General features: G+C 40.5%; 1 protein-coding gene across 12 annotated transcripts in view; it reads right to left on the reverse strand.

Moving 5' to 3' along the window:
• Positions 1 to 499: 499 nt before the first annotated feature.
• klc1b (kinesin light chain 1b) overlaps positions 500 to 13,554 on the reverse strand; it is a 32,420-nt gene continuing 19,365 nt past the window's right edge. For 5 of the 12 annotated variants that reach the window (XM_037781583.1, XM_037781578.1, XM_037781580.1 and 2 more), the window contains exons 10-18: positions 13,191 to 13,243; positions 12,818 to 12,885; positions 12,386 to 12,494; positions 12,243 to 12,251; positions 11,790 to 11,942; positions 9,764 to 9,850; positions 2,562 to 2,686; positions 2,299 to 2,356; positions 500 to 1,823 (exon numbers count right to left, since the gene is read on the reverse strand). In XM_037781583.1, the coding sequence (XP_037637511.1) occupies positions 1,743 to 1,823; positions 2,299 to 2,356; positions 2,562 to 2,686; positions 9,764 to 9,850; positions 11,790 to 11,942; positions 12,243 to 12,251; positions 12,386 to 12,494; positions 12,818 to 12,885; positions 13,191 to 13,243 (743 nt within the window). In that variant the 3' untranslated portion in view covers positions 500 to 1,742. Of the gene's footprint in view, positions 1,824 to 2,298; positions 2,357 to 2,561; positions 2,687 to 6,033; positions 6,829 to 9,763; positions 9,851 to 11,789; positions 11,943 to 12,242; positions 12,252 to 12,385; positions 12,495 to 12,817; positions 12,886 to 13,190; positions 13,244 to 13,554 lie in introns of those variants that run through there. The other 7 variants (XM_037781585.1, XM_037781584.1, XM_037781589.1 and 4 more) reach the window with 5 other exon arrangements.

The following is a 13,554-nucleotide window of genomic DNA, read 5'->3' on the forward strand; positions in this document are numbered from 1 at the left end:
ATGAAATGCTGAGATATAGGCCAACTGTGTATTCTTATATATTTTTATTACACGGCTTTGTTGAATATTCGATTCTGATTGGTCAAACATGACGTTCTGCGGTCTGTTATTTCTTCATAGCAGACCGTTGCTACGTATAACAGACCGTTGCTATGGGCACAGTTCTTATCTCGAACTCTGGCGCGCCATTTTTGTGTGAAATTATTGATTTCTTCAGTAAGTCTCCCTGTTTAATAAGCGAGATAATGTACAGCTAGCAGGTCATTGTTGTGGAATAAACCCCGACAGGGCGATGCAAGACCCGCATTGCCCGGTCGGGGTATTTCACAACAATGAGCCGCTAGGTGTACATTATCCCTTAATTAAAAAGTTGTCATACACCCCTTAAAATCAAGAAGGCCTCGCAACCCCCCATGAAGCTTTGGTGACTCCTAGTAAAGGTCCCAGGTTGGGAACCAGTGACATATGGGATTGTTTAAGAATCAGATCCAAACAGATGCACATTCAACCAAAAATGACTATTTTATTCTATTCCCACTAATTTCCTGATGAATTCTATGATTTGTGAACTTGTGATCAGATTCTGTTGTTTACATTTATTATAAATGATGAAAGGAAAAACATGTGAAACAATGCAAAAAAGAAAAATCAAAAATATAATTACAAGACATTCCAGTTCTTTTGAGCTTCACTAAAAATGCAATCAAAGACAGAAAACACCCATCTGAGAATTGTGCAAAAACCATTATAACCAAATCACATTATCTAGACACTCATTCTAATCACTGTAAACAACATTATAGGATGATGCTGGCAGCTCAAACCTGCAGAGGTCGACTGAAACACAGAGATGCAGCCGGTTCTGCAGACGAGTCCTGCATGGCACCAGAGAACATTCAGGAAGACCAGGATTAATTAAGCAACCCGGGTCAACCTCGTCATTTATTTTTATATATACAATCTAAAAAGTTGAACATTTTCATGGTTGTGTTTCTCAGCACACCATAAATGACTCTCTTGCGTTTTCTCTGCAATGGAAGAGAAAAACACACTTGGATCTCAAAGTTGAACAGGTTAAAGCAGCAGCCAGTTCTAATTGTTTTTCAAAACTTGGTATGAACAAAAAGTTATCCCTAAAAGAGTCACATGACTGAAATCATGTTAGTAAGACAAATATGTCACCTTGTTTCCCAAAGCTTTAACCAACACCTCGCATTGCAAGTAAATCTCAACAGGCAAAACCATTAAAATGAAAATAAAAATGATTTTTTTTTTTTTTTAAAACAGTATAATCATGTCATTTCAAGCCCAACAGACCTACTTATTATATTTCTATTTTGGAGAAAATAGAAATGCACAAAATATCTTATAATTTGCAGTAATAAACCAATGAATGGCACAGGAAGACACAAATATCTCAAACATAAAAGGAGAAATAATCCAGAACGGGTGACATTATTGCAACAGAAGGGGAGAGATGAGGTAAGTTTTATTGGCCACATTTAGGAGGCACTGAGGCGACACCAATGTTAGGAACACAATGAGGGGAAACATACAGCAATCTGTCTCTGGGAAGATCAAAAATCAACTACTTGGATTTTAAAAACAAACTGGGAAAAAAACACACTTTGTCTTTGGGTCGGACGCAGACAGTGTGGGAGGCTGTCTGGTAGAGTTGTCGGTGATCACCGTGGCTCAGAGAACGAGCCAAAGGAAGGAGCCTCTCTGGGTCGGCGAACACATCAGCTGTTGTTTCCGGTGTAGAGATCCACAGTGCTGGAGCTCAGACCTCGGCTCTCCCTGAAATTACTGCCGCCCGGAGTCTGACAAAGAAACAGAAGAAGACAAAATACAGAAGATATAAGAGGGGAACGATATGAAAGTTAAGGGGAGACACCACAGATAAATAGAATAAACATGTTTTAACTAACAGATATCACCATGAAACTTCCCCAGTTGCTTACTTACATTAAGACAATTATATTTGTATTACAAGTTTCCTGAAAGTTTATGTTTAAATATGAAAATGATCTAATGGTAACAGTTGGTGACTTTAGGATAAATCTACAGATGCAAATAGACAAAGTGTAGTAAAACAAAACACCTAACTGAGTATTTTGGATGGTTTCTTTCCACATGTCTAAAGAAGACATTTTATGGAAGCAAAATCTCAAAATTGACAAGTACATGAAAAATTATGTTTTTGCCTGTATAGTGTCTCCCCCTTAAAACATAACATTTCCAATAATACAGCCCAAATTGAACACGATGTAAAAGACTATACAAACTGTTGCTCACCTGGAACGGGTCATCACTGGTTTTGTTCAGGTAATTCAAGGAAGCAGCTCGCTTCATGCTGTTGAACGAATAGTAAGAAAATAAACGGTCAGTGAGATCAGGGCACAGGTACAACATTATTATGCATGAAGCTGGAGAGTTAATTTCTAAACTACTATCAATCTACTTGCTTCCCAAAGACATGACTTACTCCTTCAACAAGGAGTATACTTTGCTTTAAATGTCTGCTATCCATCATAACAGAGGATTTCTTCTGTTCTTACGTGGTGCTGCGAGGTTCAGGCGGTCCGTTGCCCTGCAGTTTCTTCACCAGCAGCTCACTGCTGCGACGCAGGACGTCCCGGAGCTTCCCCAGAGAGCCGCTGCGCTGGAGTGCTCCGCTGCCATCCTGCAGACACACACACAATCATCAACCATCCATTCAGCACTGAGGATGTGGGCACAAGAAGTCAGAGGTCAAATCTTTTTCTCTTTTTCTTAACTTTTGCAGAAGCATGTTTGTGTTTTGCATTAGTTGTTGTGTAGGCCAGTCCTGTTATGAGTAGTTGGTTGCAGCCAAACAGCATGAAGTCTAAAAGGTCTATACATGAAATTACCAGTACAACTTTTTAGAGAGCAATAAATGAGGCGATACTGAAATATTTAGCTAGATATGTACATGTGTGCAATGTGAATGAGAGCAGGCAATGCCACCACCAATTCATTTTCTGATAACTGACCTTTAAACATCATTTCCATCACCCTGTAACCACCATGTAAATGCCCATTTGTAAAGTTTCACCACAAGAATCCACCGTAGTAACTTTTTCACATCCATCAAGCAGGTCACTCGTGTGAAGGTGTCATTGTGGTCCAAGTGTTGTGCTGTGTGTTATTTTTCATCTATAGTAACTTGAGTTTAATTGATTATTGAAAGATAATCAGCAACTATTCTGATTAGGGCTGCAACTAACGATTGTTTTCATTGTTGATTATTTTCTTGATTAATCGATTAGTTGTTTGGTCTATAAAATGTCAGAAAATGGTGAAAAACGTCGATCAGTGTTTCTCGAAGCCCAAGATGACGTCCTCAAATGTCTTGTTTTGTCCACAACTCAAAGATATTCAGTTTACTGTCATAGAGGAGTAAAGAAACCAGAAAATATTCACATTTAAGAAGCTGGAATCAAAGAATTTTGACCCTTTTCTTAAAAAATTCGATTAATCGATTATCAAAAGTTGTTGCCGATTACTTTAATAATTGACAACTAATCGATTAATCGTTGCCGCTCTAATTCTGATTATCGATTAGTCATTTATGTAATTTTTAAAACAAACATGCCAAATATTACTTCCATTTCAGCATCTTAATGGGGAGTATTTGCTGTGTTTCTTTCTCTTTTGTGACAGGAAACTGCATATCTTTGGGTTGGAGTCTGTCGGTCACCGTGGTGTTCAGAATAGTGTGATCAACCCTATATTCTGACTATTTATAGACCAAACGATTACTCAATTTATCCATAAATCAACCGGCAGATTAATCAATTTATCCATCCATCCATTCATTTTTAGATTAGTCTTGTTTGTCACATACCAGCTGTCCTGTATTGTGTGTGTTTTGATTATTAACTAACAGTAAACAGTGTGTGTACCGTCCTCTGGCATAACAAAATACTGTAGAAACAGTGTTTGGAGGAGTGATCATCATGATGCAATACAGGCGTATCACCAGCAGAGGGGACTGTGGGTAAATCAGATGATTTACATGTATCTAAATATTTCTGGATCTCCATCCGACGCAGAGAAAAGACGAAACTTCACAAATGAAAAACTTTATTTGAGAATACCAACAGGTGTTGATGCAATAGTCTTCACAATGCAGAATGGTAAATATATATAATGCAGTCCTACTTACTAAGATAGTGCTTATAGACCTTACCATTTATGTTCTTCCACATCAGGAAACTGAAGTCACACTATATATGTCGAGAATAGACAGTTCAATAAATAAGCATTCCACTAACACAACAATATTGTCATAATTATGTGATGTACACAGTCAATTTCTTTTTGATCAGAGTTGCATTAGAAGTAATAGGTGTACTCGTTGGAAGGAATGAAGAATCAAGGCAAGTAGCATACCGAAAAGCCGTATAGTGAATGCACTTGTCAAATCTATAAATACAGCCTACAATTACACGTTAGAGATGTTAAATTTTACATTCAGTTAGTTAAACATCTGAAAATAACATGTCGATCTTGAGGAAACACTCGCACTTGTACTTTTTGGTGTCTAAAAACGTGATCCACCAAAGTGACAATGTTTACTTGCAAACAACTTACTGTGTAAGAAAAAAAGGCAACACACTCCATTAAGCTTTTGTGTTCAAAATACAGTATCCATAGCTAGATCGGGCGCTGTGACTGTACCACCAAAACATACACAAATACACACTAACACTACTGTGGAATCCAGGCCTCCACTGATAATAACACTATAGCTTCTAATCTACTCCTGCACCAACAAATAAAAGGCAAGTCTGGGCATTTACGTCCATAATTTCTTGATATCTACTATTATTTCGCCATCTCTCTCAGGTGGTCAGTTATCTGTGCTCGATGCTCCGGTTGGTCTCAGCCGGCTTTACAGCATCAGCCGGTGTTGCCAATTCCCTTTGTAAATGCTACGGTGTACATAATGTACCAGCGTAGAGCCTGTGTGTGTGTGAACACTCTATCAAACCAAGGACACTGACGCAGGTAAGAGCAACTTGAACATAAATTACCATGGCAACAACAGCTTGCTGTGATCTGACCAATTTTGCTGTCAACTGATGTTAACCCTTCTGAGGCCTGTACTACGAAGTGAGTTCAACGTATCCGGGGTATCTTCTCGTTATCTGGCTTGACTAACCCTAACAACGGTGATCACGCTAAGCGGTCCTACGACGCTGGTTATCAACTCGGTAAATCAAATCTGGGTTTCTCAATCTGGCTGTGAGCGCGTTCACATAGACGGGGCGGTGTTTGCAGCATGTGAGTGATGTATAAATAGCTTTTAAAACAGAATAGATGAAGAGATTACACTTCATTATACCCTTTGGTAAATATGTGGCGTGTATGACTAGCTATTTCAGCCTTCTTTCAGCTGCATCCCCGACTCCGGCGGTGGGAAACAGACTTGGGAGCAAGTAAAAAAATAAATATAAAAACATAATTCAAAGCGGTAAGCACCCACAGCACACATCCAGATGTCCTTCCTGCATTTGGCAGTTGCTTTTAGTCTGGATTATGACTTCTTCGTATTTGTGTAATATTATCATGAGATCTGCGCACCGAGCTCTGATTGGTCAGTAGGCGGTGCTTTTATATGAGTCGATCTCTTATCTGGAACATAACCTGCTGCCACCGTCATAGGACTGAAAACCGAGGGTTAACCCTGAAGTTACCTCGCTAACCTCCTGCTTCGTAGTACAGGCCTCTGGTCTTTCAACATAGGCAACGCTACGGCATTAGTTGACTAACTACTGCCTTAATATTCCGCCACAAAATAATCCAACACTTAAAAAAAAATGTAAACAAAATGATACAAAATTGAAATTAAAAAGGAAATATATCTATAAAAACAAAAATAAAATGGCAATGCTCCCTTCTCATTTCCCACCAACTAGGCAGCAAAAAGAAATGACATATTTTGATTAGCATGTGAAGCTATACAGTACCGTTTATTTCCAAACTGTTTAGGCATTTGATCTCATTATTGTTAAGGTAGTTAAAAACAGAAACGGCAAAAAAAAAAAAAAAACACGTTTCTTTAAAATCACAAGATACTATTACGGCTAAATACAGGCACCAGGTTGGAAGCTAGCTTTGAGGTCAACTTGCACCTGTTGTAGAAAGAGACTGCAAGTGCAAACAAAACAGAGCGAGACCAAAGCAGAGCAACTGCGGAAATGAATCATTTTGTAATATATTGACTCTATAGCGATTGTGACGTCTTATCTGACTGGGTCAGAGTGATCTCTGGAGCCGAGGCTGCCGTCAAACATGACACTGATACTCAACATCTTTCATCTTTTGCCTTCTTCCAATAAATTACTTTTCCTGCTCCTCTTATCTAGCCAAATAAATCTACTATGCACCTATGAAAAATTACAAATGGGTGTTGGGAGAGAGGAAAAATGTGCGAGTGGCTTCCTCACAGGGAAAAGATTTCACACACAATGATTTTTTTTTTTTTATGTTAAGTGAGAGAAAGAACGATTTCTGAAATGGTGGACGACACAAGGTTAGTGAGAGGAAAGGATAGAGAGAGAGAGAGAGAGAGAGAGTGAAAGGAAAAAGAGAGCAGAGATGAGAAGACCAAACGTCCCAGCAGTTGAACAGGTGACAGAGGCGACAGCCGGGAGGAGGCTTTCTGAGTCTCCGCCGGAGGAGCCGTTGTTGTTTTTGTCGGGTAAGAGAAGGCCAGAGGGAACGACAACACACATCCTTTTGCTATTGTGTTGGGGAAGGAGAGAAGGATGGAGGAATAATCTTGATGGCTTAGGCCTGATAAAAGAGAGAGAGAGAGAGAAACAGACAAAAACGGCACACATTGTAAGATTAAGAGCTCTGGGTTGGGTTGCCTACGCTAGACACCTACACACTGAGCTTCATCCCTTTTATACACTTATCTGCACTATTATCTATCCTGCACCAAGTTTACTGTTTTAACTGCAGCTTAGGGTCTGGTTATAGTTTATTTTAGGGCTGTCAAAGTTAACGCGATGATAACGCATTAATGCAAATGTGTTTTAACACCACTAATTTCTTTAACGTACTAACACAACTTCAGATTTCTAGGTTGTAGCGGGCTGAAGTACTGTCATCATATGAAACTAGAAAAACTAAGGAATCTGTTGGTACCAACCCTTCAATACTAGCTTGTCTTGAAGGAGGCTAAATAACGCTCCAAACTGTCGTGGCCATTTTCAAAGGGGTCCCTTGACCTCTGACCTCCAGATATGTGAATGAAAATGGGTTCTATGGGTACCCACGAGTCTCCCCTTTACAGACATGACCACTTTATGATAATCACAAGCAGTTTAGGGGCAGGTCAGTCAAGTCAGCACACTGACACACTGACAGCTGTTGTTGTCTGTTGGGCTGCAGTTTGCCATGTTATGATTTTAGCATATTTTTTATGCTAAATGCAGTACCTGTGAGGGTTTCTGGACAATATTTGTCATTGTTTTGTGTTGTTAATTGATTTCCAGTAATAAATATATACATACATTTGCATAAAGCAGCATATTTGTTCACTCCCACATTGATAAGAGTATTAAATACTTGACAAATCTCCCTTTAAGGTACATTTTGAACAGATAAAAACTATGGACAATCATGCGATTAATCATGATTAAATATTTCAATCGATTGACAGCCCTAATTTTTTTTTTTATAAACCCCGGTTGAAACAAAAATGACGTGAAAATGCAGCAGCACAGGAGTTGTGCTTCTCTTTGAAACATTACGTCCGTCTCAGGAGCTGCACTACAACAAGCAGGTCAGTGATGCAGTAGGTTGGTGGTTGCAGTCACCGTGACTCAGCTGTTTCTCTCTCCTCTCTGGGTACCAGGAAGCCTGGACTTGGCACACTGCACCCAGCCAGTGACTGTGCACTGCAGACGTGGGACATCTGCAAGCATCAGCACTGATGTAGCCATTGCATTGATGATGAGAGGGATTGGCATTGTGAATCACCATCTTTATGTACTGCATTTTGCATTTAGAAATCCTGCATTAAGTCATCCTTAGTAAGATGATGAAAGCATTATGTTCATCCTTCAGTACTAGCCTCAGCTTGCCTTGTGCTCCATTGCCTTAATAACGAATTACCTAATTGTCTAGCTTATCTATTATGTCACTATATACCAACCCACCCAAGCGTATTGTGTAGAAAAAAGGGAGAGTACAATCCACTGAGTGAGAAAAGGAGATTTGATTGACAGGCTGATTGGTTGTCATGGCATGAATCATCATCAAGGAAGTAGGTTAGTGACACGTAGAAAAAAGGAAAAGGATGAAATCTAGAAAGCATGCGAACAAACAGGCAGCACATTGAAGCGTGTAGCCGAGAGAGCAAAGCAACTGTAGACACAAACACACTTGTAAATCCAACCATGCATAAAGAGACACGTACGTACATACTACCAATTAACCTGAACACAACCACTAATTTGCTTTCAGCGTTACTTCCTTGTGTACATCCACTTGTTCAACACAAACTAAGTAAATGAGCTCCTGTAAATTAGTCCCATCTAAATAATGCCATAATGAAACAGCAGGAATTTATTCTAATGCAGAATTTGGAGTATATGAACCACTCCTATGGCCTCAGTGACTTTCTGAGAGTAGAATGAAGACATGTTGGGGCAAAGCTGTACAGTAGGGGAGGGGTAGCTCTGACGTGCCTATCACAACATCTCTCAGCAAATATCTACACACAAGCAGACAGGACTTTACAAGCCTATTTTCTAAAACACAAGAACACGTTTGCAGCTTTGTAAATGACTGGATGGATGGAATTTTGTTAAGAAATCTTTTAGTCAAAAGCTCAAATGTTTTGTGACAAATTAGCTAGGGATGCACCGATACCGGGTCGGATGTCGGGCCGATACTGACTTAAATAGCTGGATCGGATATCGGTGACAATGGCGTCAATCTATTCAATTCTATGTTTATATACTATATACATTATATACTGGAATTTGAATTCCTGTTTAAGTTTTGACCAATTTGTCGCTGCATTAAAAGGATTACACTTGAACTGTAATTCCTGTTAATTTTGAAGATTTTTTACCAATTTTCTGGTGTACGATTAATTATTTTAATAATAAATGACAATTCAAAAAATTTATATTTATGTATTTATTTGATACATTTTGTTTTACAAAGTTAGTAAAGCAATGTTTAAGTCAAGTCTGATGTTGCCTTACACATAAAAGAATGATCCCAGTCACCTCCACACAGTGAGGCATACAGCTTATTAATTAAACACTATTGGATCGGTACTCGATATCGGGCGATACCCAAAGCCCAGGTGTCGCTATCGCTATCGGGACTGAAAAAGTCAGATCGGTGCATCCCTAACATAAGCTTTCAGAGACTTTAAAAGCATGAAAATGTCATGAGTTTCCATTTGAACTGTGTACATTTAGTTTCTACTGCTATAGTCGTGACGTGGATAATGAAATGCTAGCAGCAACCCTCTGCATGCCATCCCATGTTTCAAACAGGTGCACACTCGGATGAATACGCATGCCGTTGCATTAATTGCTGGAGTGAAGCGGTTTTGAGTAGCTGTGTTATGCATATGAACATGTGTGTAGAGAAGCATTCACATTCACACAAACAGCCAGCAAACAAAACCCCACCGTTCTACTTAATGTTACTCAGAGAGAGCAGCGGGTTAACAGACATTTATCAACCACAGAGAACTCACATGTGTGCGTGTTAAGGGTGAGCCCAGCAGGCTGGCGTTGCTACATGCATGTTTTGGACTGGGTTGGCGGCGCGGTGAAGGGCGTAGCTGCACTTAAGTGAGGGGAGAGGCACAGGCTCAGACGATGATGGCAAAACCCTGCCCTCTGGTTTATGTAAGCGTCACCAGAGGGCTCTAGCTCTGTCTATTTAACTGCATACACTGCTTCAATATCATGTTTTCAGCACCGTCCTCTTTCATAACGAGGAGAGGGGTTACATGTCCAATGGGAAACACTGTGCAGAAATAAAAGCTCTGTGGTGAAATGACACTAACGATGGTTGAAGACACAGCCAGAGTGGACGTTATAATGAGGCAATAAAAAAAGCCGGATGAAGCGTAACATATCAACCGCCTTGTTTACTGAGCAGAGGGATGAGCAGCAAGGATATTGGGAACCCTGTCAATTGTGTTTAATAGCGGAAACATGAGACGTCCTAATAGAGCAGTGTAATAGGCTGTATCTCTGAGTCCCACTAAAGCAAATCAATATTTCATATGTTGCCAGGGTGCCACAGAATGAGCCTGTGCCTTTTTTTTTTTTTTGTTACCGCTCCACTTGTGCAGAAGCATTGCCAGCAGAACAACCACGTATTAAAACGAGACATGAGGACTTTTACTGTCAAGCAATGGACGACAAAAAACACATGAACATTTAGTCCAAAGCAAACTGGGATGCTGTCATAAACAAGAGGGCAGCATGCCAAGACACTCAATCAGCTTTACAGTTTGCAAAAAAGGATTCAACCTCATGAGAGGAACAAGATGCATCTACAGGAGTCGGTGGACTGATACAGATACAGTGGGCCTTTCTCTAACCGGACCCTCCCCACTCCCACTCTGTGACGGAGTGAACTCTGTTTGTAGTCTCACTCACAGCTGAATGAAGCACCCTTCTTTAAGGTGTGGGGTATAAATACAGCGGCAAGCTTTGGGACGAATGTCCCTCTCTCCGACGGAAACTGTCGTAATGTTTCGTAACCATTGGTTACAGAGAAAATAAAATTTAAAAAAATAAAACCTACTCCAATGCTTCTGTGGTGGCATTCCTTTTCTTTTTTTTGTAAACATCTTTTTTCGTTTTTAACTCTGATGTTAAATGAGCTGCTTGGGTTTTGCAGCAGTAAATATACAACACTTAAAATCAAATGAATACGTCTACCGTTTTCTAGACTAGACAAGGGTAGATTTCATCCTAAATACAGTGTAACCTTAAGTTGTTAAATATCTATTTAGTTTGAGCAGTTCATGTTTGTAAGGGTAGTTGAAAGGAACTATATTTGTGTGGAGCCTGTTCCGTGACGAACACAAAACCTCGTTGCACGTGGCTAGTAAGTCGGTATCAACGCAAGCTCGCTGTTGGAGAGTTATATAATCCACTTCCACTCCCCGCTAATTGGTTTGGGATGCCACTTAATATGGCGAACCCTCCACGTGAACGCGCAAATGGAGTGGAAGTAGGGAAGGTAGAGGGTTTAGGAATTTGATATTTGAGAAAGGCCAAGTGAGTGCAGCCAAATTAAGAACTGGGAGTGAGCTGCTATTCCACCAATTTTTAAAAAGGTGTGCCTCAAAATCATTTAGTAAAAAGCCGGTTGTACAACTTGGCCTTATATTGAATAAGTAATGTCATTCATATACAACTTATGATGATGTGCAATAGTGACATCATGAAATAGGTAATGCAGGAATGACTAATTTGTGCAGTTTGACCACAGTGAGGAGGAGAGGGCTTCCTGTGAGGTGCATCATCAAGTGGGGCTTCCTGATAATTTCAGTACAGGAGCCAGAAGAGTCCGCTTCCTGTTAAATGTAAAACCCTGGCTGCTTCCAAATCACTGGTCATCTCACTGCACTGATCTGATCTACAAGACACGAGTCACCGCTCTGTACCAGTCCACGCTCTCTGTGACATTGCAAACACCACCTTGTTCTCCCAGTGAGGTCACTGGCCGTGTTGACTCGACTATAGTGGATTTGTACTCACCCCGTTCCACTCCACGCCCATACTCACTTCCTCGCCGGTCTCAGAGCCGCTCTCATACTTAACGCTGCTCAGGCTCTCCCGGCTCCTCCGCCTGTCGCCGTCTGTATCCTTCAGGATCTCCACCACACGTGTCTGGTGGATGGGGTCGATGCCCTGATGGAAGTAAGAACACGGGTACGACACACACACACACACAAACAAACAAACATGCCATGATTAGAACTAGCTCGGCGGTAGACATCAGCTCGTTGAGAAGGGTGAGAGAAATGTAAAGTTACATGGAATTATTAAAGAGGTTTTATGTTTTCTGTCTCTTTTAATGCGTTCACAGCTCTGTCACAGCGGCACCACAGAGACAAAGAGGACATTCTAAATGTCTGTGAGATGGTAGTGATGTTAGGGTAGAGAGGTGAGACTCCATGGAGGGCTATCAGTTATAGACAAACCACTTACTGTGTTGCTCTGGATCCATAGCATTGTAAAGAAAGGGAAAGAAATATCATGAGATTTTGGGGGGCATATTTAAGAATTTACAAAAACAGGAAGTTATCTGCATGCAGACAGGGACATTTTCAGCTCAGGGAAACGCTGCTGACCTGCTTGCGAGACCTCACGGCGCACTCTTCCAGGGTCTCAGCAGCCTCTAGCTTGCCCTGTCGGCGGTACAGGGCCCCCAGGTTCCTCAGGGTGGTGTTCACTGTGGGGCTGGAAAATGAGACAGGCACACCAATATTTACCCACAAGGTTATTTGAGGAACAATTTGATCCGAGCAAATTGATGCGTTATGTAGTATAGTGCAAGAAAATGCTAAAAAACCCTGAAAGATTAAGAAAACCACTGCTGATTTCATCACATTCCTAAAAAATAAAGAAGAAAACTCTGACAAATACAAAGGTTTTTCTGCAATATATTGAGTTCACACATGTATCAAAGAATAAATAAATGGGAGTGATTAATCTCTAACCTTTACAATGTGTCTTTGTTCATAACCAAGTTGTAAAAACAGGCTTATCACGCTCTGCCTCACCTGTTGACTTTGCAGGCCTTGTACCAGCCTCCGTACTCTCCGTATGGAGTGTTGTCTCTGTGCTTGCCCTGGAAGTAAATAAGGGAGAAACGGAAGAGAAAAGAGCGTGAAGGGGAGTGGTGGTTTGAACTGGATCAGCAGCATTTTTCCTGTGTTTACATATAACTATCATATGCTCACTGAGGCTTATATTGTATGTGTGAAGAAGAAGAGCGCCCTGAAAAAAATTATTGTATCATACTTTCCAGGAAGTGAAATAGACAGACCTGTTTTTTTTCTTTCCATGTGACACGTTTCATTCATTTAATTTGCAGTGCTTATTAGTAATATTTGCTCTGCCTTTGTTCAGAATGACATGAGGTTGACTACACACCTTGCTCATTTCCTCTCTTTCCTCTGCGTGCATCCAGATGGGCTTGTTTTCAGCTGCAGACAAACAGACAAGAGAGGTGGTCTTCATACAGTACAACAGGACTGGGAAACAGCTTAAGTGGTCGACCTCCGGATGTTTCACTGAATCCACCATGAAATATTGATGACGCAGGCTGAGCTTGCCATGTTACCCTTCTGACTAGAATAGTGAAATCCGCTATTCTGTATTTCAGAGGTTGTAGCGAGCTCAGTTTTAAAGCTAGAGTGAAGATACTGGTATGATATGAAAGTAGAAAACCTAAGGAATCAATTGGTACCAACCATGCACCAGCTTGTTGGAAAGAATGCTAAATAATGCTCCAAAG

The sequence above is a fragment of the Sebastes umbrosus genome, chromosome 10 (assembly GCF_015220745.1).
Source record: "Sebastes umbrosus isolate fSebUmb1 chromosome 10, fSebUmb1.pri, whole genome shotgun sequence".
Lineage (NCBI taxonomy): Eukaryota > Metazoa > Chordata > Actinopteri > Perciformes > Sebastidae > Sebastes > Sebastes umbrosus.